Source organism: Scylla paramamosain, chromosome 5 (assembly GCF_035594125.1).
Source record: "Scylla paramamosain isolate STU-SP2022 chromosome 5, ASM3559412v1, whole genome shotgun sequence".
Lineage (NCBI taxonomy): Eukaryota > Metazoa > Arthropoda > Malacostraca > Decapoda > Portunidae > Scylla > Scylla paramamosain.
In genome coordinates this window covers 441,959-467,500 of record NC_087155.1, presented here as the reverse complement: position 1 = coordinate 467,500, position 25,542 = coordinate 441,959, and the positions used below count along the sequence as shown (strand labels likewise).

Here is a 25,542-nt window from a genome sequence, read left to right as displayed (position 1 = left end):
CTCCAACTAGGCTACTTTTAACTAAATTAATCTTCACCTCTTTGCTATCAGTACTTTAGTCTTACCTTTTTTTATTTGCTTCTTTTCCAACTCCTCCCTTCTCTTGTTCCTCCTCCAACGAGCGCCCCACTCACCAGAATAATGAAAATAAAGGAAAACACAACTTTCTCATCTTATATCTAGTACTTTAGTCCTTTATATCTACACTTTAAAAGAAACTCCTTCCCCTGCTCCTCCTCCTCTTCCTCCTCCTCCTCCTCTTGCCCATCTTCTCTTCCAACCGCTGACTAACTCACTCACTTAAAAGGAAAGAAGGACTGTACAGCTTCTTCCTTTCCTTATAATCCGTGTTTCTTTTCCTGTTCTTTCAATAAATAGATTAAAAAATATTTTCTTTTCACATCCTCTATTTGTAGCCATATTCCTAACTCACTCATGAAAAAAGAAAGCTTCACTGTCTGACCTTGCAAACATTACTCCCATCTTGTCTCTTCAAAATGTAAAAGAAAATGAACTTCTCTTCTTTATCCTCTTTTCTATCTACATTCACTTCCCACATGACTAAAAAATAAATAAATGAGTAAATAAAATAATAATAAAGGTAAAAAAAAAAAAAAAAAATGACACCTTCTCATCTCGCAAACATTACTTTCTTTTTATCTCTTCAAAATCTCATCTTCTTCCTCACCTACACCCACTTGCCACCTCACCCAAATAAAAAGGAAAACAGCATCTTTCAGTAAGTGTTTTTCATTCCATCGCTCCCGCAATTAAATGATAAGATCTCTTCATCTCCTCCTCGAATGAAAAGAGCAAAACATAACTTCCTCATTTCATTCCCACCAGTACTTTGCTCCCCTCCTCTTAAGCACACAAAGGAACAAGAACACTTAGCTCCCTACACTTTACATTAACACACTCCGCCATTGTTTTACCCTTCCGGTGCTGCACGATTTTCCCCATAACCACCTATATAGAATTTTTCGAACACCTCTTTTTGTACTACAGTCTTTTATAAAATTCCGCAGCCAAGATTCACTCTTATACTTCTACTACTGCTACTGCTACTACTACTACTACTACTACTACTACTACTACTACTACAGCTACTACTACTACTACTACTACTACTACTACTACTACTACTACTACTACTACTATTACTACTACTACTGCTGCTGCTACTACTACTACTTCTACTACTACTACTACCACTGCTATAATGATAATGATGATAATGATGATGATGATGATGATGATAACATAATAATTATAATAATAATAATAATAATAATAATGATAATAATAATAATAATAATAATAATAATAATAATGATAATAATAATAATAATAATAATAATAATAATAATAATAATAATAATAATAATAATAATAATAATAACAGGTTTATTTGGCAAGAGCAGCACACAACACGAAACTTTCTTTGTGTTTCTACATACTTTTGAGAGAGAGAGAGAGAGAGAGAGAGAGAGAGAGAGAGAGAGAGAGAGAGAGAGAGAGAGAGAGAGAGAGAGAGAGAGAGAGAGAGAGAGAGAGAGAGAGAGAATAGGTCTACCTACTCTCACGCTTCGCGCCTCTCTCGGTTACTATCTACTCCTCCTCCTCCTCCTTCTCCTCTTCCTCCTCCTCCTCTTCCTCCTTCTGTAGTTTAAGGAACCGTGAGGCTCTAAAACATTATATGGTCGGATACTCAGTAGTGGTAGTAGTAGTAGCAGTAGTAGTAGTAGTAGTAGTAGTAGTAGTAGTAGTAGTAGTAGTAGTAGTAGTAGTAGTAGTAGTAGTAGTAGTAGTAGTACTAGTAGTAGGTTAAGAGAAGAAGAGAGATGGAGGAGGAGGAGGAGGAATAACAAAAACACATAACAGGACAGGAAAAAAAAAAGAGAGCAAGAAAAGAAAGGAAACAAATAGAGGAAAAGGAAATGTCAAAGTTACCATTAAGAAGGAGAATTTCAAAGATAAGATAGCTACTCGCAAGACATAAAAGACTGACGGACTGACTCACTGACCGACCGATTGACTGACTGACTGGCTGACTGACTAACTTACAATCTTAACGTGCGTCAACAAAAGGGTCATATGGCGCCGATGACACGTAAGAGTGCTAAATATTATTCCTTATCATCATTTGGTACATTACAGAGAGAGAGAGAGAGAGAGAGAGAGAGAGAGAGAGAGAGAGAGAGAGAGAGAGAGAGAGAGAGAGAGAGAGATAATACTTAAATCTTTGCTATTCACTCCAGCTTGAGAGAATTATCCTAACCACAATACATCTCAGGCAAACTATCTCTGCCAGTCTTTCTTATCGCACGGCAATCCAGCATTAGCCGAGCTGTTGCTGTTTATTAGTGAGTGTATCGCCAGACCAGGTAATCTCCGCACTCACTGGGGGATCACGAGACACCAGAAACAGGCTTACCACCACCTCCTCCTCCTCCTCCTTCTCCACACCACACCTACACCTCATTCTGCTTCTACGCTTCCTCTACCACCTCCTCCTCTTCCTCCTTCGTCTCTTCCTTTTCCATCATCTTCTATGTTTCCATTAGTTCCTCATCCTGGTTTTCCACATCCTCCTCCTCCTCCTCCTCCTCCTCCTACACTTTCACTATCTTCTCGTTTCTCCTACTCTTCTACTTCCACCTTCTTCTGCTCTTCCATTACTTTCACCTCCTTCTCCTCTTGTTTTTTTCCATCACATCCTTCTCCTTCTCCTCTTCCTGCTCTTCCATCACCTCCTTCTTCTCCTTCTACGCTTTCTGCCACCTATTCCTTCTCCTGCTCTTCCACCACCTCTTGTTCCTGCTCTTCCATCACCTCCTCCTCCTCCTCCTCCTCAGCTTTCTGCTCATCCTGCTCTTCTATCTTCTAGTTCTCGTTCTGAATTCTTTCTCTCGTGCTACTGTTTTTTTCCCTATTTTTTTTTTCTTTCTTTCCTCCTTCATCTTTCCATCTCCCATCAAACGACTCGTCTTTCCTCTCCTGTAATTCCTTTTCTCCTTCAGTAGTCCTTTCTCGTCTCCCACCCCCTTTCCTCCTTCTCTTCCTCCTTTTTTTTTTTATCTCCTACTCTCCTCCATTTCATCTCCCACCTTCCTCCTCCTCCTTCTTTTCTCCTATTTAACTCCTATCCTCCTCTTTTTTCATCTCCACCTTTCTTTTCCTCTTCTTTTTAGTTTCTCCTTCATTTCCTCATACGTTTCTCTCCTTTCTCTCCTATTCCATCCTTTAATGTTTTGCACCACCATTAACAACACGAAACAACTTTTTTTTTTTACTTTTCTTTTTCGCTACTGCACAACTACGACTTTCTGGGGTGTTATTTCATTATTTTGAATCTGTGTGTGTGTGTGTGTGTGTGTGTGTGTGTGTATGACAGTATCCCAAGCGTCTCGAATCACTACTTGAAGCGGTTCATTCCAGCTCTCTCTCTCTCTCTCTCTCTCTCTCTCTCTCTCTCTCTCTCTCTCTCTCTCTCTCTCTCTCTCTCTCTCTATGACGTCACAAAGCCAGCCCAAAATAGCCTGGCCACGGTTCTCATCAGTGGCCGCTATCACAATCCCGCCATCAGGCTCTTTCTCCAATTACTGCCATTTTATGATGCCTTCCATTGTGTCAACTTTCCCGCTCTCCCCCGAAGCTCATTGTGTCAACTTCCCCATTCAGCGCCGCGCGGGGGAGGAGGCGAGGCAATAAGGGGCTTGGTGGGTGGCTTACGCGCCTGCCATTCTATGATAATTGCTTGCCAAGGGTGATTGTGTGTGTGAGGACTCCCCGGCATCAGCGAGTCATCTCTGAAGGGTGTCCGTGTGGAAGAATATAAGGGGAGAGGGGGTACTTTCTAAACTGTATGTGAAAGTATTGGGGGAGAAAAAGGGAGCGAAAGTTTTTTTTTTTTTGTGTGTGTGTGTGTGTGTTTATGATTTTTCGTTTTGTTGCTATTGTTGTTACAGTTATACTACTACTACTACTACTACTACCACCATCTCTACCACCACCACCATTACCACCACTACTACTACAACGTTATACTTTTGCTTTTGTTGAATAGAAATTGATTTTGCCTTATCAAATTACTTACTGAATTTGAATGCTTTAAAATTATGAAAAGGTGGCAGACTGACATCAGAGGTCATATGGCGCTGTGGCGATACACTAGATAGTCATGTAAATGTAAAGATATTGTGATGTATAGCTAATAACATATAAAAAATGCATTATAATCAAATGAAAAAATATTATATCTGTATTTTCTCTGATCGTTACTAATAATAGATTCTAACTGGCATTCTTTTTCATTTTCTTAACACATCTGTGGATGTGGCTGTGAGGTGATGCTACACGTCAGCATCACCTCCCAGTAGGCGCTATAAAGCTGGGAGCCGTTTTGTGAGTGTAGATATTTTATCTCGGCCTAAATGGGAACATTATCTGACGAAGCAGGATGAAGGAAGATCAGTTGCATACAGGAAGTAATCCCTGCAAGTTGTTACGCTACTAATGCATTATTATTATCATCATCATTATTATTAACGTCATCATCATCATCATCATCATTAACAACAACAACAACAACAACAACAATAACAACAACAACAACAACAACAATAACAACAACAACAACAATGACAGTAGTAAAAAGAGAAAAAAAGAAGAAAGAGGAGAAGGAAGAGAAGAAAGAGGAGGAGGAGAAGGAGGAGGAGGAGAAGGAGGAGGAGGAGGAGAACATGAAGCAAGGTAGACGATCACTTCGAGATAACCATTTGCTTTCTCCTTTTCCTCCTACCCCTCCCGCTCCCCCTCCCCTTCCTCCTCTTACACTGTACATTCATCCCTCACCCACCATGACGCCACACTCCATCTAAACAAAGACTACACGAAAGACAAGAAAACTCAACGAAGCGGTATGACGGTTGGTGGCAAGCTGTCTTCATAGAGAACGGGGCGGCCACTACGCAAACGCATACTAATGTAATTATAAATGCTAAAATAAATAAATTACTGTAACAAAATATTCAGCAACACTACATATTTTCTTCTGCTAATGTGGAACTTATTCAGCTGGTTATCGATCTCAATAATAGTTTTAGTGTAGTTTCGGGCAATACGACACATATTTATAATGAATTTGATTTTTATACCTCATTAGCAGGAATAGTCTCGAAACTTAACTTTTTACCCCAGTATTCTCTGTGATCTACTTGAGTTACAGTGGAAGCAATGAAGCGCGGCATGACAGGTCAATAATGAGGCAAGTTAGGGTTGTGATACAAGTGGTCGGGCAAGACGGCTGATTGCCTAATTGGTAGTTAACGCCATGAAGCGCACATCACACTCCACATATATATACGAATAATACTAACAGAAATAATGTCAGAAACAAAACCACAACATAAACATACAAACATATGATAATGTCAGACGCAATGCCATGGATAAAATTATAAACCAATACACACATGGCTTAAGCAGGACGACTAAACCAGGGTCATTGCCCACACCATATATGACAACAACGGAAACCTGATATGGTGTGCCAGAACCTGCTCTCCTGTACTTCATGTGTGATTTACACGATCTAGGCTTTCACTTTGATATAACAGTTGCTCTTTTCAATTTTGGCACGAAAAAAGGGCATATTATATCTACAGTACAATCAGTGACTTGGTAGAGTAGACATTATATAATTAGCTTGCACAGCACTAAAACACAGAAAATCAGACTCTAGCAACTATTAACATTTGTAAGGCATTCTTACCTTTGAGGTGCAAGATAGTCAGGTTTCATCTTCCTTCCCTGTGTCCTGAAAACACCTCCAAAACGAGGTAGCACATCTTGCATTGCTTTTACGCGGAGGAAATGGCAGTGGACTGATGATGATTGTTGTAGTTTCCCGCGGAAGTCCAGTTGATTCTGCTTTTTCAACGGGGTTTTCTTTCTTACGTAAATGGTAAAGCAAGTGTCGAGGTCCCTGATTGGCTTTATTTTGATCCAGTATTTAACAATGAACATTTTATTTTGATATTACTATAATAATTATTGATGGTTGGGTGTATTGATAATTAAGGCAACATTTTTCAATACAAACGAACATGAGAACGTAGCAACAGGAGTGAATAGTCCCAATGAAATGAATACATGTATATAATTTATGTTGATATTATCGCCTACATATTTTCTAAGAATAAGCAAGCAATTAATCAACACAAAGTAAAAAAATAAATAAATAAACAATATAGTGTTGTATAGCAGCTACACGAATGGATGCCAGATGTACGATGACGTCATTTATTTATGGTTTTGGTAACAAATTCCTGCTTTTGATTTGCCTTCAGAACGAACATAAAAGTTTGTCTGACTGGTGGGTCAAAAGGTTGCTTGCCCGCTGCCACTTCGCCTCAGGGTCTCCGCCAGCGCATCCACCAGGTTAACCATCAGTGTGTTGCCTTCGCACTGCCCGCCGCCTCCCATGACAGCCCAAGTGAACCACCCCTGCAGAGGAATACATGCGCACTGTTAGATTAACCCGGAATAGGACTCTTTTTATCACAATCCAGATATTTATTGGTTTACAAGTCACAGCCCAGTAAAACTTTCTCCAGAAATAAAATCAGTTATTTTTTTTTCACGAGTCAAAATATTCCTTACCTTAATTCTGCCTATCACTTTGTGTTCAGCTTCGTAAAGTAACTGAATCACCTAAGGATTTAAGCTTACATCCCTAGCCTCTATACAGCCACTAAGATAAACAGTCACAAAGATAAGCAAATGGGATACATTCTGTCCAACAAGGTTCAAGACTAACACAGACGACTTGAAATGAATCTAGGTCGTCATGCTCTCTTAACTTCTTCAGTATCACGGCATCGACTTCACTATATTTCACAAGTCATTGGGGGACTTTATCAAGTGAAGGATGATACGTTCGTGATCAAAGCATTTTAAATAATCTACAGCTACTCATTCAAAATCATTACGTCTTATTCACTCCATTGTCTATGAAGGGATATGATGAGGTTCGGATGTTATATATAGTACTGAAAGAGTTAATATTTCCACTGAGCACACCATGACTCACTGAGCCATATTCTGAAACATGCATGTGGCGCAACTCCTTTCCATTCAAATGGCTCCAGTTGAAGTTAGACGGGTTTTTAAGGGTGTTTTTACTGTTCTAGTGACATTAACAATATTTCTACATTATTAACACGAGAAACACTCTTGATAAGCCGCCAAATCATCACTGTGGCCTTGGAGTTTAGTCGTGATGATAGAGTAAAGCTTTTCAAAACACGAGCCACAACACCCACCTGCGCCAGCCTAATCCACTCGGAGGGCACCACCACCTCCACCTCCTCGCCGCGGGCGCAGCAGCCCCGCCCGCTCCAGCATCGTCCATACTGCCTCCCACAATCCTACGCCTTCTGCTGCAAAAAAAAAAAAAAAAAATTCACTTGGCGTGGCAGTAGTGTGTGTGTGTATGTGTGTGTGTTCGCTGCCCGGATCAGGATTACCTGCCCGGTTACTGCATATTTTTTACTGGCATTGATTAATTAAATTCTGGGGAGAGTCCTGATCTTTTTTTCTTTTTCTTTTTTTTTCTATTTTCAGTACGTAATTACCTGAGCAACAAATTTGAGTTACTTTCGCGTTTCAAATTAAGGTAATGATCTCATCTAATATACGTACGAGCAGTTGCCTAATTAAAATTCCTGTTGTGTTTTGAGAGCTTATCTAGACATCTATTTATTTATCTTCTTTCTTGAAGTTCTTCATTATGAATTGTCTCGTCTTTGCTCTGCTTCTATTTTAAAGCCGAAACTATCTATACCAGCCCGAATGCTGGTGTAAAGAAGGAAACAGTACCTGCTCTGCCACGGTCACCTGCAGCAGCTACAGGTAGACATGCAACACCTGCGAGGAGGAGTTTGTTAATTACCTGTCCCCATTTCCTCCCTGAAAACTTCCAGCAGGTGATGTAAGTCTGCCTCGGTGTCAGATCCCAGCAGCAGGCGACGGACCTAGGGTGAAGGAACGAAGGCAGGAAAAGGGTGTGCATGAAGAGCAGGTATAATATATATATATATATATATATATATATATATATATATATATATATATATATATATATATATATATATATATATATATATATATATATATATATATATATATATATATATATATATATATGAATTAACTAGATATAGTGCATAACTAAAGGCAAACTAACTGATAATTGACTAATTTATTGAATGACCATTAAGTAGGTACTAATGAAATAATTATTTTATAGTTATAATTAATTAATTTACTATGTATCAAAATAAGTAGCTGAGTGATTGATTAACCGACTAAGTCATTGACCAATAACTAACTAGTAACTTACAACAAATTAATCACAAACCAGTTAATAACGAACTATGTAAAAAATTAACTAACCAACCAACTAACTAACTAAACTAGCTGACCTATCAAAACTTCAATGCAGATCATCAAAGTAAAAACTTAATTCATCAAGAAATACTTGAGAACCGTAGCCCTCCCACCCCAGCAAAGGCTCCTCACTTACTTCCTGCAGCAGATCCGCCCAGAGACTCGCCGGTGACTGTCCAAGGAAGTCGTGCAGGAACTTCAGAAGCGTGGCGTGGTCAGGCACCTCGCCACACAGGTCAGGGCTCTCCATGGCCTGATGGGGAGGTGGAGGCGTCGTCATCATGAATCAAGAACACCAGTCACGTTCAGTTGGGATTAATAAGTAAATAAATAAACTAAACGACTAGCAAATGATTATGTTAAATACTCGAAGCACCACCGCTGCACCTACTACACCATTAACACACTACCACACTACTGCCACACCACCACAGCTCCACCTCCACCATCTCCACCATCACCACTACCACACTACCCATATCGAACCACCACCATATCACCACTATAATATACCTCCTACACCACCAACACCTCCCCGCAACCACACTAAATCACCATCACTACATCCCAACACTACACCACCACGCTACCCCCGTCAGCACACATTCACCACTCAGCAGGACGCCAGCACGAGGCACCTGAGCAAGGACGGCAGTGACGGTATCGTGGAGCTCCTGCATGCTGGCGGTGTCGGCGTGGAAGGTCACCACCAAGCCAGCAGGGGTGTGTCGCGCTACCACCCGCGCCACCACCTTTCCGGCGTCCTCACCCAGAAACTCGTCCACTTTCTTCACTAACAGTACATTTGTGGATGAAAATAATGATGATGATGATATTGATAATGATAATAATAATGATAATAAATAAATAGATAAATGAATAAAGATAGATTAAAAAAATACATTAATAAACACTAAGGAAAAATAGTATAATGAAGTAAAGCTGAGCACAATGATGGTAAAACTAAATAAATTAATAAGGAATACTAATGCAGTAATATTAAATAGTAAAGTAGTTGATAATGAAAAAGAAAGTGCATATAAAAAGAGAGAGAGAGAGAGAGAGAGAGAGAGAGAATCAGGGACGATAAAGAACCAACGAATAACAAATCAGATGAAGTTACAAAATATAATCCTTTACAAAAATCATACCAAAAGAAAAATAAACAAATAAATAATAATAATAATAATAATAATAATAATAATAATAATAATAATAATAATAACAATTATAACAATAATCCCCACTAGCAAGTTCAAGATACAAGATAAAGACAAACAATAAAAGTCGAGTCAATCAAGTCATGCGAACAAAAAAAACACGGAGCATCATTCAATACTGAGCTGATCCACCCCGTCACTCTCTCCTTGCCTTCCCACGTCACCCCCACACGGTCTGACTCGCCCAGCAGTGTGTGACTGTCGCGACCAAGCGTGAGGGAAGCGGCGAGGGAGGACGCGAGGACCGGCCACTTCAGCCACACCTTGTAGCTCCACCAGTCACGGAAATCCAGGACCAGCTACGTGGAGGGGAGCGCCGCCGCCTGGAGGTGAACACAAAGGAGGAGAAAAAAAGAAAAAAATGACTTATTTCTACCCACAAAGATTCCTCACCTAAAATAATTATCCAGCATGAAAATATCCACTGAGAGAGAGAGAGAGAGAGAGAGAGAGAGAGAGAGAGAGAGAGAGAGAGAGAGAGAGAGAGAGAGAGAGGTGGAACTTACCTGGTCGAAAGAGAAGCTGAAAGTTTTCTGGTACCACTGCAGGAGAGAGACGCCCCACTCCGCCTTCACCACCATGTTGCCCCACTCCCAGGTGTTCACCACGTACTCCCACCCAGTCCAGTCACGATTGAACCGAAATATTTCTAGAATTCAAAATGCTAAAAAATATTTTTGCAATATTTTTCTTGTATAGTTTAAATAATTTTTTTTTTTCTCTCTCTCTCTCTCTCTCTCTCTCTCTCTCTCTCTCTCTCTCTCTCTCTCTCTCTCTCTCTCTCTCTCTCTCTTGCTTTGAACTTTCGCTTCTCAGGCTCCGGTTCACTCACGGTTCAAGTTCCAGCCAACGTGAGGACAGAATGCCAGGTGTGTGCGCTGCAGGATCCGAATCCAGCGTCCTCCGTCAGATGAGACTATGCGTGCGGTGCGTGGAGGGAGATAAAGGGAGGGTGTCGTGAGGTACAGGTAAGTAAACAACTCAAGTACACTACTGTGGCACTGATGACGCGACCGACAAAAAATATTAGAACAGTACTATCCAAATAGTTATGATTTCAAAAGGTATAGCGAACAACTTTTTTTTAATTATAAATTCTTATTTGCAAGAAATCAAGTATATAAAAAGACCTGAATAAAAGGACTTACTAACATCATAAGAAACGTATCATTAAATTTTGCCTTAATAGTCAAATTTCGTTCTACATGAAGTGTGGACGTACTTACCGTAAGTCTTCATGTTGGAAGAAAGGCTGAAAACCCGGGAAGTTAATTTTTGTGTAGTCTCTTGAACAGCTTCACTTGACACTGACTCTTCCGGTCCATCACACTCCGCTTTCTTGGAACATTCTTCGTTTACATTTACCATTACGGAATCATGATCATTTTGCTTTAAGTCTTCTGATATAGGATCTCGACCACTACAAACTTCATTCTGGTCTACTGTCTGTTCTTTTCTTAAATCTGAGTCGCAATCACTGTCGACGTGGTGCCGCGACTTGGCTTTTGGCTCCTTGACACCGCCGTCCCCACAACCTTCAGCATCACACCTGCCAGCCTCACCTCTGTCATCCGTGACCTGAGTCTCCTCGTCCTGCTTCTCCTGCTTGAAGTGAACGAATTCTAACGATATGTCAGATTTGGTAGACTTGACTACCCCATTAACTTCCCAATGTTGCTTGCCCTGATTTTTCCAGAGCTTCGTCTCCCACTCGAGGGCTGTAGAGATAATTGGCACATGTAGGCTCACCTGCCAGTGTTTTCTGAAAGTTAAGAGAGGACTCATGGTTATAAACAATTGTCTAATGTAATCTATCAGTTCTTAAAAAGACATTTTACAGAAAACTTTTTTTCGAAACAAATGAAGTATTGGCACCTTCAAACACATGACTGCAAACCTACCCAGTGTGTGGCGTGACGGTGAGGTTCAGGAGACGCCGACGCTTCCCCGGCATCAGCGAGTCCACAGATACGCCAAAGATGGATTCAGAGAACTGAGTGCGCACCACCACGCCGCGTCCTGCCTCGGTTCCGGCTGCGTCTCGCTCTATACGAGGTATAAACAATCCTTTTAATTCGTTGCCTCAAGGTATATCATAGACTCCTTTATAAAGAAATCTATGGTTGCATCTTTTAGAAAGGAAAATTACGACTCCGACTATAGCAATGCCTTTCATATTTTATGCAATTTTTATTTCTTCCTTTTTCTTTTTCTTTTTTTTTCCCATCCTAACATTAAATTTAACCGAAAAAATCTTAACTAACGGTCATATCTTGCGCAGTGCTATTTAATTTTGATTTGAGATAATGAAAAGCAATATAGGTTTGCAGAGGATCTAAACCACCAAATAATAATAATAATAATAATAATAATAATAATAATAATAATAATGATAATAATAGTAATAATGATAATAATAATAATAACAATAATTCCCTGTTTAATAAAAATGTATACGTACACTCAATACACTGCGAGGCCCATCAGCTCCACCTCTTCACACACACACACACACACACACACACACACACTTACACACCTTGGTCAAGCTGAGGCGGCGCGGGGTCACCACTGGAGGCCTTGCCGCGCTCTTCCTCACCGCCTCTCAACCACAGCCGCCACCACTGCCCCGCCTGGCCCTCATGCCCGCTGGCCAGGCTGAGGGTGGTCCTGGGAGCCGCCATGAACAGCATCTAGAGGAAGGAATAGTGTGACCTCATCTCTTTTATTTCAAAGTGGCATGACAAGAATTTTGTATGTTTTTTTTTTTTTTCTATAGGAATGATGAAGCAATGGTAGTATGTAATATATGAAGATAATAATGAGATGCAAATGTTAAAGATCAGATTTCTATTGCTGTGGTACTTTGTAAGCAGAAACTATGGATATTTAAATAGTTTTTTTTTTTTTTTTGCCTTTTGCAAGTCTTCCTCACGCATACGCATTAAAAGAAAATAATGAATAAATATATTAATAAACTACCAAATAAAAATAAATATAGGAAGACAAGGCAACAGATAAAACTAAACATGACATACAGGAAAAATAAAAAAAAAATAAAGACAAAACAATATATATATATATATATATATATATATATATATATATATATATATATATATATATATATATATATATATATATATATATATATATATATATATATATATATATATATATATATATATATATATATATAACAAGAAAATCTATAAGGTAATATTCTCACGCTCTCTCACCTCTTCCTCGGGGTGCCACGCTACGCTCACCAACTCCTCAGCTGATCCAACGCCCCCCACATGCTGGTACCTCTGCGCCACGACTTTGAGCGCATCACCTGTGTAGCCACCTGTCACCTGGAGGACGCGACCTGAGTAATTCCCGGTGACATTGCATCCACAGTTAGTCAGGTCAGTCTGTGAACAACGACATCTTACATTAGGCGAGTGGGAGGAGGTGTGTGTGTGTGTGTGTGTGTGTGTGTGTGTGTGTGTGTGTGTGTGTGTGTGTGTGTGTGTGTGTGTGTGTGTGTGTGTGTGTGTGTGTGTGTGTGTGTGTGTGTGATTTATTCCAGCAGGTGTTCATCTTGAGTCTTAAATTGAAAAAAACGTCATTAAATTTAGTTAGTGTATTGTTCCTTCTTTTAAGACACGTTAGGTTATGCACCCACCCACCTGCACAGCCAAGGTAAGGGACCGGGTGGAGGGAGAGGTCCCCACTCTGAAATACAAGAAAAGTTGAAGCTTCAGTCTCTCTCTCTCTCTCTCTCTCTCTCTCTCTCTCTCTCTAATACATTAGTTCACTTAGATATAATTTCTACCCTAACCAAACCACTTAAATGACATGTCGCTGAAGGACCACGACCAAATAGTGTCATTATATTGAATTTATAGACATGTAATAAAGAAGTGTCCTATAGCTGTTATTTTCACGCTATTGGTATATCATATAGGGCAGTGATTCCTAACCTTTCCCAAGTTCATGCATCCTTCCATGAGCTTTTGAGATATTCATGTACAATTCATTAAAAGAAAATCACACTTTTCTCTAACTTTAAGACTGAAAATATACAAGTAATAGTACTTATCTATCCATCTTCGGTGCGGTGTATTAAGTGTTACCTGAGAAATGTTTTGAGTGGAGTCATCAGTTCGGTTTAACGTGTAAGCGGTGACCAGGCGGAAGGATGCTGCCGATGCCTGCTGGCTGTGTGCCGGGATCCCCACCACTGTTACCAGCATCAACGCCGCACCTAGAGTAAGGGAAAGATGGTTGTATGGTTTATGACAATACACATTTCATTCGTTCATGTAAATTATCTTTGTAGTGTCGAGTACAATAATTTCGGATTAGTGATGATTATAGATAGAGTTTCTTTATAGCGGTAAGTTCGATAATTACAGAATAGTTTACCACTTCCAACGTAATCGCAGAATAATTCCTCTTGGAAGTTGATAATCTGCGTATAGTGTCGTACAATAATCACACACCAGTTCCTTTAGGTAAACTATTTGTTATATTGGCTAATATGATAATTATAGAATGGTCAATCAACAATGTTTCCACTAGGACGAATAACCCCACTCGCTTATGAAACCTCAGTTCCATGGTATAGCAGGTCGACGTTTTACTTAAAGAATATCCACACCTTTCCAGTTTTGGATGCTAACCGGGGTAACTCAATCATCTTCCAAGACTGAATAACATTATGCTTGTGGCGCTTCCTGGCTTTCCACTTTCCCTTACATATCCAGTCACGCGGCAATTTCAAAATACACGTTAGAATATTTTCGCGAACGGTGAGTTTATTTGACGGTTTAAAATTGTTTGGATTTCTCTCTTACTTGAATCACGGTTGGTAAAATAAAGTGAGGATGTTGTGAAAGAACAAGAAAAGAATGTTCCCTCGTGCAATTGTGGGGCATGTGGAGGCACCTGGCAGCTCCCCTACTCCCCTTCCTTTAGTCTCCACCTCACGTAGTCACTGCTGCAGACGATGGGAGACGGCAGAGTTCATGCTTACAAACCACAATGTAGTTTTATAACATGCTTTCAATATGAACCGTACTGTTTTCAGTAAAGTAAAGGAGCAAATGATAGTATACTAAATAATAGTACGTGTTCACTAACAAACTTAGGTACCTTATTCCCATCACACACACACACACACGATTGTTAGCATACATCATATGGAAGAACATCTAAGGGCCGTATTGTTAAATCTCTTCGTATCACCACTACCTAATCTACTCACCAAAACACCAGTACATGTTCCTCGCTTGGCACCACCCAGATGGATCACCGGGCAGTGTTGGTGTCCTTCAGCTGACACACACGAGCGTTCACTGGGGCTGAGCTCTCCCAACTAACCCTGCCATGACCCTCAGCCTACACCTCGCCTGTCACCTTTCCCCCCCTCCCCCCCGCCAGCCATTCTATTCGGGTAAGGCACATGACACAAGAATAGCAAGGAGATGAAGTATCAGGAGACTTGTAAGGTCCAGCACCCAGGCCGAGAAATCTTAAGTCATCATGAATTGGCGGATGTATTTACTTATCAATTCACTTATTATTATTATTATTATTATTATCATTATTATTATTATTATCATTATTATTACTTCGAGGGATGGAACACCGTATGAGGAGGTAAAGCCTACCTTAATGATATCGAAATACCTCTATCGTATCACCACGCTCCCTACACCATTCCAGTGACTAGCTTTTTTTTTTTTCAGTCCCTGGATCATCCTAGTCACTCTTCTTTGCACAGCCACAACTGTACACCGTAATGTAAGAGAGGCCTTATCAAAGCACTAAATGCACTGTTTTATAGGCCGCAGACTTGTAGTATCACTTTGTTTTCTCTCTCTCGAAGATTTAGCTATCTCCCTGGCCTTTAAGCTGCTGTTATATATTGTGCATCCCCGCTCTCTCTCTCTCTCTCTCTCTCTCTCTCTCTCTCTCTCTCTCTCTCTCTCTCTCTCTCTCTCTCTCTCTTACTTCTTACGTAGAGAACGCTACCTCATTGATATCGAATTTCATTTCACACTTTTCTGTCCAATCATACTTTCTATCCAGTCCTGTCTTATCTTCGTAATTTGGTGTCATTCGCAAATTTACTGACGTCACTACTTACTAGTAATTCCGGAATATAATGATGCTAATAATGGAGGAGGAGGTGAGAAGAAACAAGTGCTGGGAGGATAGTTTATTCCCGACTAGTTTCGCACAAGTTTCTTCAGGGGAACTAGTCGGGAATAAACTCACCTCCCAACACTTGTATTTCTTCTCACCTCCTCATCCAGCTTGTCGGAATGTCTGAACAACAACAACAATAATAATAATAATAATAATAATAATAATAACAATAATAATAATAATAATAATAATAATAATAATAATAATAATAATAATAATAATAATAATAATAATAATAATAATAATAATAATAATAATTATAATAATAATAATAATAATAATAATAATAATAATAATAATAATAATAATAATAATAATAATAATAATAACAATAATTATAATAATAATAATAATAAGAAGAAGAAGAAGAAAAAGAAGAAGCGGGAGAACAAAAAACAAGAAGAAGAAGAAGAAGAAGAAGAAGAAGAAAAAAAAAAGAAGAAGAAGCAGAAGAAGAAGAAGAACAAGAACAAGAACAAGAAGAACAAGAAGAAGAAGAAGAAGAAGAAAAGAAGAAAAAGAAGATGATGATGAAGAAGAAGGAAAAAATAAATAAATAAATAAACAAATGAAAATAACAATGAATTCAAGGACATTAGTTACTCATATAACTTCTAAGATTTGTTCTAGAGCAAACAAAAAGTGACCTGAAAAAAATAAATAAATGCAGCAGCTCAGTGATACAAGACGGAGGGCAGTCCGATGTGCTACTGACAGACTGCGAAATTACTTCCACACACGAGCAGACAAAATGTGAACAAACTTGTAACTTTAAAACTTTTTTCCCTAAACCCTTGAAACAGCTATTCTTTGTCAAATGAACGGTTGCCACTCAACACTGAAGAACCAGTGCCAGGACCTGCTGAAGCTGTCGGTGGTGTTCCCAGTTTTTACAAGTCTATCAAGATGGCTGCCATTCCTACGATGCTCACTCTGAGCCTGAAAGAAAGAAAAGGAACAAACGCAGAAGGAAAACCTTGGAAGTAATATAAAGCGATATATGGAAGAAACAAAGATGTAAATATTTGCCATCATGCTTACCACGTCATCAATATTCTCCTAATTATTATAAATTCTTGTTATAGTTAGAATAATGTTGGAAGAGAGATTTATAGTTACAATAATGCTGGAAGAGAGAATTAATAAGAAGCAGCTACAAGGAGCCAGTAGGCTAGTAGTAGTAGTGACAATGTGCATATAAAGTATACACACTACAATCAATTTCCAATTATTCATTTTATTTATTTTTTCTTAAGCCCCAGTTAAATCTGTACACACATGTGCACTCTTTTTTTTTATGCTGCTGCTGCTTCACTTTCTTCTTCTTCTTAAAGCCACACCTTCCTGTTATGGCAAAACAGCCCCTCCAAACAAACCTTCCACACACCGTGCCTTCTCTCTCCTCACCCTTCACGCCCCAAACCTGCGATCCCTTCCTCACCATCTCTCTTCACTCAATCTACAAATGTCTTGTCGCACCGATGAGGATCACAATAAGTATTTAATTTTAAAATCGTTTTATACGATAAAAAGTTTGTTTACCCCAACGTCCAGCTCTCGTAGCAGGAGGGGGTGAGGATCGCACAGAACAGGGCGAGGTTCCCCAGGTGGGACTCAGACCAGCAGTATGCCTGCACCAGGGCAGAGTCGGCTGCTGCCAGGGACGACTGATAGTTTAGGGACTAAATTATCAGTTCAGGGAGTCACGAGGCAAGCCACCAGGGAACAGCAAAACTAGAATAAACTAAGAGAAAATCTGACGCATCCTCACACAATAGACACGATGGACGTCATCCACTTCGTGAAGGGCGTCCTTCAGTGAAAACACAGAACATTGGAAAGGAGACCGTCAAATGAAAAGAAGGAGTACTCCTGAACCACAGCACCTCAGTGGAGGGAGAATGATATTGGAAGTCAATTCTGCGGAACGGGCAGGTGTCCACCACCACCACCTGTCCTGCAGGATAGGTATCCACCGCCACGACCATCACCTGTCCTGCAGGGCGGGTATACACCGCCACCACCTGTCCTGTAGGACGGATATCCACCGCCATGACCATCACCTGTCCTGCAGGACGGGTATCCACCGCCACCACCTGTCCTGTAGGACGGGTATCCACCGCCACCACCTGTCCTGTAGGACGGGTATCCACCGCCACCACCTGACCTGTAGGACGGGTATCCACCGCCATCACTTGTCCTGTAGGACGGGTATAAACCGCGACGACCATCACCTGTCGTGCTGGACGAGTATCCACCGCCATGAACATCACCTGTACTGCAGGCCGGGTATCCACCGCCACCATCTGTCCTTGTAGGACGTGTATTCACCGCCACCACCTGTCCTGTACGAAGGGTATCTAGCGCCACCACTGTCCTGCAGAGCAGGTATCCACCGCCACCGCCTGCCCTGCAGGACGAGTATCCACCGCCACCACCTGTCCTGCTGGACGGGTATTCACCGCCACTACCTGTCATGCTGGAAGGTTATCCACGGCCACCACCTGTCCTGCGGGACGGGTATTCACTGCCATCACCTGCCCTGCTGGACTGGTATTCAATGCCATCACCTGTCCTGCTAGACGGGTATCCACCGCCATGACCATCACCTATCCTGCTGGACGGATATCCACCGCCATGACTGCCACATGTCCTGCTTGATGGGTATCCCCCGCCACCACTTGTCCTACTAGACGGGTATCCACCGCCATGACCATCACCTGTCGTGCTGGACGGGTATCCACCGCCACCACTTGTCCTGCTGGACGAGTGTCCACCGCCAGACATTCACCTGTCCTGCTGGATGGGTATCTACCGCCATAAACATCACCTGTCCCGCTGAACGGGTATCCACCGCCACCACCTGTCCTGCAGGGCGGGTATCCACCGCCGTGACTATCACCTGTCCTGCTGGACGGATATCCACAGCGACCACCTGTCCTGAAGGCCGGGTATCCACCGCTATGACCATCACCTGTCCTGCTGGACGGGTATCCACCGCCACCACCTGTCCTGCAGGGCGGGTATCCATTACCACCACCTATCCTGCTGGACAGGAATCCACCGCCACCACCTGTCTTGCTGGACGGGTATCCACCGCCACCACCTGTCCTGCTGGATGGGTATTCACCGCCACTACCTGTCATGCTGGAAGGTTATTCACGGCCACCACCTGTCCTGCGGGACGGGTATTCACTGCCATCACCTGTCCTGCTAAACGGGTATCCACCGCCACCACTTGTCCTTCTGGACGGGTATCCACCGCCATGACCACCACCTGTCCAGCTGGACGGGCATCCACCGCCACCACCTGTCCTGCTGGACGGGTATCCACTGCCACCACCTGTCCTGCTGGACGGGTATCTATTGCCACCATCTGTCCTGCAGGGCGGGTATCCACCATACCCGCCGCCATGACCATCACCTATCCTGCTGGACGGGTATCCACCGCCATGACTGCCACCTGTCCTGCTGGACGGGTATCCACCGCCATGACTACCACTTATCCTGCTGGACGGGTATCCACCGCCACCACCTGTCCTGCAGGGCGGGTATCCACCGCCACGACAATCATCTATCTTGCTGGAAGGGTATTCACTGCCATGACTACCACCTGTCCTGCTGGATGGGTATCCACCGCCACCACCTGTCCTACTGGATGGTTGTGCAAAGCCACCACCTGTCTTGCTTGACGGGTATCCACCGCCATGACTACCACCTGTCCTGCTAAACGGGTATCCGCCGCCACCACTTGTCCTTCTGGACGGGTATCCACCGCCATGACCATCACCTGTCCTGCTGGACGGGTATCCACCGCCATGACTACCACTTGTCCTGCTGGACGGGTATCCACCGCCACCACCTGTCCTGCAGGGCGGGTATCCACCGCCACGACAATCATCTATCTTGCTGGAAGGGTATTCACCGCCATGACTACCACCTGTCCTGCTGGATGGGTATCCACTGCCACCACCTGTCCTACTGGATGGTTGTGCAAAGCCACCACCTGTCTTGCTTGACGGGTATCCACCGCCATGACTACCACCTGTCCTGCTAAACGGGTATCCGCCGCCACCACTTGTCCTTCTGGACGGGTATCCACCGCCATGACCATCACCTGTCCTGCTGGATGTGTATCCACCGCCATGACCATCACCTGTCCTGCTGAAATGGTATCCACCGCCACGACCTGTCCTGCAGGGCGGGTATCCACCGCCATGACCATCACCTGTCCTGCTGGACAGGAATCCACCGCCACCACCTGTCCTGCTGGATGGGTATCCATCGCCATGACCATCACCTGTCCTCCTGGACAGTCATCCACCGCCACCACCTGTCCTGCTGGACGGGTATCCACTGCCACCACCTGTCCTGCTGGACGGGTATCCTTTGCCACCACCTGTCCTGCAGACCGGGTATCCACCGCCATGACCATCAACTGTCCTGCTGGACAGGAATCCACCGCTACCACCTGTCCTGCTGGACGGGTATCCACCGCCACCGCCTGTCCTGGAGGACGAGTATCCACCGCCACCACCTGTCCTGCTGGACGGGTATTCACCGCCACCATCTGTCCTGCTTGACGGGTATTCACAGCCACCACCTGTCTTGCTGGACGTGTATCCACCGCCATGACCATCACCTGTCGTGCTGGACGGGTATCCACCGCTACCACCTGTCCTGCAGGGCCGGTATCCATTACCACCACCTATCCTGCTGGACAGGAATCCAACGCCACCACCTGTCTTGCTGGACGGGTATCCACCGCCACCACCTGCCCTGCTGGATGGGTATTCACCGCCACTACCTGTCATGCTGGAAGGTTATTCACGGCCACCACCTGTCCTGCGGGACAGGTATTCACTGCCATCACCTGTCCTGCTGGACTGGTATTCAATGCCATCACCTGTCCTACTGGACTGGTATTCAATGCCATCACCTGTCCTGCTAGACGGGTATCCACCGCCATAACCACCATCTGTCCAGCTGGACGGGCATCCACCGCCACCACCTGTCCTGCTGGACGGGTATCCACTGCCACCACCTGTCCTGCTGGACGGGTATCTATTGCCACCATGTGTCATTCAGGGCGGGTATCCACCATACCCGCCGCCATGACCATCACCTATCCTGCTGGACGGGTATCCACGGCTATGACTGCCACCTGTCCTGCTGGACGGATATCCACCACCATGACTAACACCTGTCCTGCTGGACGGGAATCCACCGCCACCACCTGTTCTGCAGGGCGGGTATCCACCGCCACGACCATCATCTATCTTGCTGGAAGGGTATTCACCGCCATTACTACCACCTATCCTTCTGGATGGGTATCCCCCGCCACCACCTGTCCTGCTGGATGGTTATGCAGAGCCACCACCTGTCTTGCTGGACGGGTATCCACCGCCATGACTACCACCTCTCCTGCTGAACAGGTATCCGCCGCCACCACTTGTCCTTCTGGACGGGTAGCCACCGCTATGACCATCACCTGTCGTGCTGGACGGGTATCCACCGCCACCACTTGTCCTGCTGGACGAGTGTCCACCGCCATGACCATCACCTGTCCTGCTGGATGGGTATCCACCGCCATGACCATCACCTGTCTTCCTGAACGGGTATCCACCGCCACGACCTGTCCTACAGGGCGGGTATCCATCGCCATGACCATCACGTGTCCTGCTGGACGGGTATCCACCGCCACCACCTGTCCTGCAGGGCTGGTATCCATTACCACCACCTATCCTGCTGGACAGGAATCCACCGCCACCACCTGTCTTGCTGGATGGGTATCCACCGCCATGACCATCACCTGTCCTCCTGGACAGTCATCCACCGTCCTGCTGGACGGGTATCCACTGCTGGACGGATATCCACCGCCACCGCCTGTCCTGCAGGACGAGTATCCACCGCCACCACCTGTCCTGCTGGACGGGTATTCACCTCCACTACCTGTCCTGCGGGAAGGTTATCCACGGCCACCACCTGTCCTGCGGTACAGGTATTCACTGCCATCGCCTGGACGAGTATTCACTGCCATCACCTGGACGGGTATCCACCGCCATGACCATCACCTGTCCTGCTGGACGGGCATCCACCGCTACCACCTGTCCTGCTGGACGGGTATCCACTGCCACCACCTGTCCTGCTGGACGGGTATTCACCGCCACCACCTGTCTTGCTGGACGGGTATCCACCGCCATGACTACCACCTGTCCTGCTGGACGGGTATCCATTGCCACCACCTTTCCTGCAGGCCGGGTATCCATCGCCATGACCATCACCTATCCTACTGGACGGGTATCCACCGCCACCACCTGTCTTGCTGGACGGGTATCCACCGCCATGACCATCACCTGTCCTGCTGGACGGGTATCTACCGCCACCACTGTCCTGCAGAGCGGGTATCCACTGCCACCGCCTGTCCTGCAGGACAAGTATTCACCGCCACCACCTGTCCTGCTGGACGGGTATTCACCGCCACCACCTGTCCTGCTGGACGGGTATCCACTGCCACCACCTGTCCTGCTGGACGGGTATCCATTGCCACCACCTGTCCTGCAGGCCGGGTATCCACCGCCATGACCATCACCTATCCTGCTGGACGGGTATCCACCGCCACCACCTGTCCTGCTTGACGGGTATTCACCGCCACCACCTGTCCTGCTTGACGGGTATTCACAGCCACCTCCTGTCTTGCTGGACGGGTATCCACCGCCATGACTACCACCTGTCCTGCTGGACGGGTATCCGCCGCCACCGCTTTCCCTGCTGGACGAGTATCCACCGCCATGATCATCACCTGTCCTCCTGGACGGGTATCAACCGCCATGACCATCACATGTCCTGCTGAACGGGTATCCACCGCCACCACCTGTCCTGCAGGGCGGGTATCTAGCGCCTTGACCATCACCTGTCATGCTGGACGGGTATCCACCGCCACCACCTGTCCTGCTGGACGTGTATCCACCACCATGACCATCACCTGTCCTGCTGGACGGTTATCTACCGCCACCACTGTCCTGCAGAGCGGGTATCCACCGCCACCGCCTGTCCTGCAGGACGAGTATTCACCGCAACCATCTGTTCTGCAGGGCGGGTATCCACCGCTATGACTATCACTTGTCTTGTTGAACGGGTATCCACCGCCACCACCTGTCCTGCTGGACGGGTATCCACCGCCATTACCATCACCTGTCCTGCTGGACGGGTATCCACCGCCACCACCTGTCCTGCTGGACGGGTATCCACCGCCATTACCATCACCTGTCCTGCTGGACGGGTATCCACCGCCACCACCTGTCCTGCTGGACGGGTATCTACTACCACCACCTGTTCTGTGGACGGGTATCTACTGCCACCACCTGCCCTGCTGGATGGGTATCCAATGCCACCACCTGTCCTTTAGGACAGGTATCCACCGCCATGACTACCACCTTTTCTGCAGGACCGGTATCCATCACCATCAATACATCCCAACACCACACCGCCACGCTACCTCCTACCCAGTCCAGTCACGATTGAACCGAAATATTTCTAGAATTCCGAGTGATAAAAAAAAGTCTATTGCAATATTTTTCTTGTATAGTTTAAATCATCATTCTCTCTCTCTCTCTCTCTCTCTCTCTCTCTTGCTTTGAACTTTCGCTTCTCAGGCTCCGGTTCACTCACGGTTCAAGTTCCAGCCAAGGCGAGGACAGAATGCCAGGTGTGTGCGCTGCAGGATCCGAATCCAGCGTCCTCCGTCAGATGAGACTATGCGTGCGGTGCGTGGAGGGAGATAAAGGGAGGGTGTCGTGAGGTACAGGTAAGTAAACAACTCAAGTACACTACTGTGGCACTGATGACGCGACCGACAAAAAATATTAGAACAGTACTATCCAAATAGTTATGATTTCAAAAGGTATAGCGAACAACTTTTTTTTAATTATATATTCTTATTTGCAAGAAATCAAGTATATAAAAAGACCTGAATAAAAGGACTTACTAACATCATAAGAAACGTATCATTAAATTTTGCCTTAATAGTCAAATTTCGTTCTACATGAAGTGTGGACGTACTTACCGTAAGTCTTCATGTTGGAAGAAAGGCTGAAAACCCGGGAAGTTAATTTTTGTGTAGTCTCTTGAACAGCTTCACTTGACACTGACTCTTCCGGTCCATCACACTCCGCTTTCTTGGAACATTCTTCGTTTACATTTACCATTACGGAATCATGATCATTTTGCTTTAAGTCTTCTGATTTAGGATCTCGACCACTACAAACTTCATTCTGGTCTACTGTCTGTTCTTTTCTTAAATCTGAGTCGCAATCACTGTCGACGTGGTGCCGCGACTTGGCTTTTGGCTCCTTGACACCGCCGTCCCCACAACCTTCAGCATCACACCTGCCAGCCTCACCTCTGTCATCCGTGACCTGAGTCTCCTCGTCCTGCTTCTCCTGCTTGAAGTGAACGAATTCTAACGATATGTCAGATTTGGTAGACTTGACTTCCCCATTAACTTCCCAATGTTGCTTGCCCTGATTTTTCCAGAGCTTCGTCTCCCACTCGAGGGCTGTAGAGATAATTGGCACATGTAGGCTCACCTGCCAGTGTTCTCTGAAAGTTAAGAGAGGACTCATGGTTATAAACAATTGTCTAATGTAATCTATCAGTGCTTGAAAAGACATTTTACAGAAAACTTTTTTTCGAAACAAATGAAGTATTGGCACCTTCAAACACATGACTGCAAACCTACCCAGTGTGTGGCGTGACGGTGAGGTTCAGGAGACGCCGACGCTTCCCCGGCATCAGCGAGTCCACAGATACGCCAAAGATGGATTCAGAGAACTGAGTGCGCACCACCACGCCGCGTCCTGCCTCGGTTCCGGCTGCGTCTCGCTCTATACGAGGTATAAACAATCCTTTTAATTCGTTGCCTCAAGGTATATCATAGACTCCTTTATAAAGAAATCTATGGTTGCATCTTTTAGAAAGGAAAATTACGACTCCGACTATAGCAATGCCTTTCATATTTTATGCAATTTTTATTTTTAATTATAAATATATTAATAAACTACCAAATAAAAATAAATATAGGAAGACAAGGCAACAGATAAAACTAAACATGACATACAGGAAAAATAAAAAAAAAATAAAGACAAAACAATATATATATATATATATATATATATATATATATATATATATATATATATATATATATATATATATATATATATATATATATATATATATATATATATATATATATATATATATATATATATATAACAAGAAAATGTATAAGGTAATATTCTCACGCTCTCTCACCTCTTCCTCGGGGTGCCACGCTACGCTCACCAACTCCTCAGCTGATCCAACGCCCCCCACATGCTGGTACCTCTGCGCCACGACTTTGAGCGCATCACCTGTGTAGCCACCTGTCACCTGGAGGACGCGACCTGAGTAATTCCCGGTGACATTGCATCCACAGTTAGTCAGGTCAGTCTGTGAACAACGACATCTTACATTAGGCGAGTGGGAGGAGGTGTGTGTGTGTGTGTGTGTGTGTGTGTGTGTGTGTGTGTGTGTGTGTGTGTGTGTGTGTGTGTGTGTGTGTGTGTGTGTGTGTGTGTGTGTGTGATTTATTCCAGCAGGTGTTCATCTTGAGTCTTAAATTGAA

The 25,542-nt window shown here is 44.2% G+C and overlaps 2 protein-coding genes across 3 annotated transcripts in view; both read right to left on the bottom strand.

Annotated features, from left to right (window-relative positions):
* Positions 1 to 9,973, bottom strand: part of LOC135100384 (uncharacterized) — a 54,252-nt gene extending 44,279 nt beyond the window's left edge. Inside the window, exons 1-6 of the mRNA XM_064003206.1 lie at positions 9,826 to 9,973; positions 9,093 to 9,247; positions 8,591 to 8,707; positions 7,958 to 8,039; positions 7,329 to 7,445; positions 5,777 to 6,510 (exon numbers count right to left, since the gene is read on the bottom strand). Coding sequence (XP_063859276.1) covers positions 7,339 to 7,445; positions 7,958 to 8,039; positions 8,591 to 8,707; positions 9,093 to 9,134 — 348 coding nt within the window. The 5' untranslated portion in view covers positions 9,135 to 9,247; positions 9,826 to 9,973 and the 3' untranslated portion in view covers positions 5,777 to 6,510; positions 7,329 to 7,338. The remainder of the gene's footprint in view (positions 1 to 5,776; positions 6,511 to 7,328; positions 7,446 to 7,957; positions 8,040 to 8,590; positions 8,708 to 9,092; positions 9,248 to 9,825) is intronic.
* Positions 9,661 to 23,630, bottom strand: LOC135100383 (uncharacterized). 2 transcript variants are annotated; one of them, XM_064003205.1, is made up of 10 exons: positions 23,547 to 23,630; positions 13,796 to 13,926; positions 13,349 to 13,394; positions 12,914 to 13,090; positions 12,214 to 12,367; positions 11,576 to 11,720; positions 10,901 to 11,436; positions 10,507 to 10,590; positions 10,181 to 10,323; positions 9,661 to 9,997 (listed from the first exon to the last, which is right to left on the bottom strand). In XM_064003205.1, exons 2-10 carry the CDS (start codon positions 13,819 to 13,821, stop codon positions 9,974 to 9,976), a joined length of 1,335 nt encoding a protein of 444 aa, XP_063859275.1. In that variant the 5' UTR covers positions 13,822 to 13,926; positions 23,547 to 23,630; the 3' UTR covers positions 9,661 to 9,973. The 2 variants fall into 2 exon arrangements, with proteins under 2 accessions (XP_063859275.1, XP_063859274.1); XM_064003204.1 differs by lacking the exon at positions 23,547 to 23,630 and adding an exon at positions 14,929 to 15,080.
* Between the last annotated feature and the right edge of the window lie 1,912 nt (positions 23,631 to 25,542).

Excerpts from the sequence above, each read along its gene's own strand:
- LOC135100383 (XM_064003205.1), bottom strand. The coding sequence starts at position 13,821 with ATGACTCCACTCAAAACATTTCTCAG. Across the intron at positions 13,395-13,795 it reads CCACTCAAAACATTTCTCAG|AGTGGGGACCTCTCCCTCCA; the intron begins GTAACACTTAAT and ends CTTGTATTTCAG. Across the intron at positions 13,091-13,348 it reads CCCTTACCTTGGCTGTGCAG|ACTGACCTGACTAACTGTGG; the intron begins GTGGGTGGGTGC and ends CGTTGTTCACAG.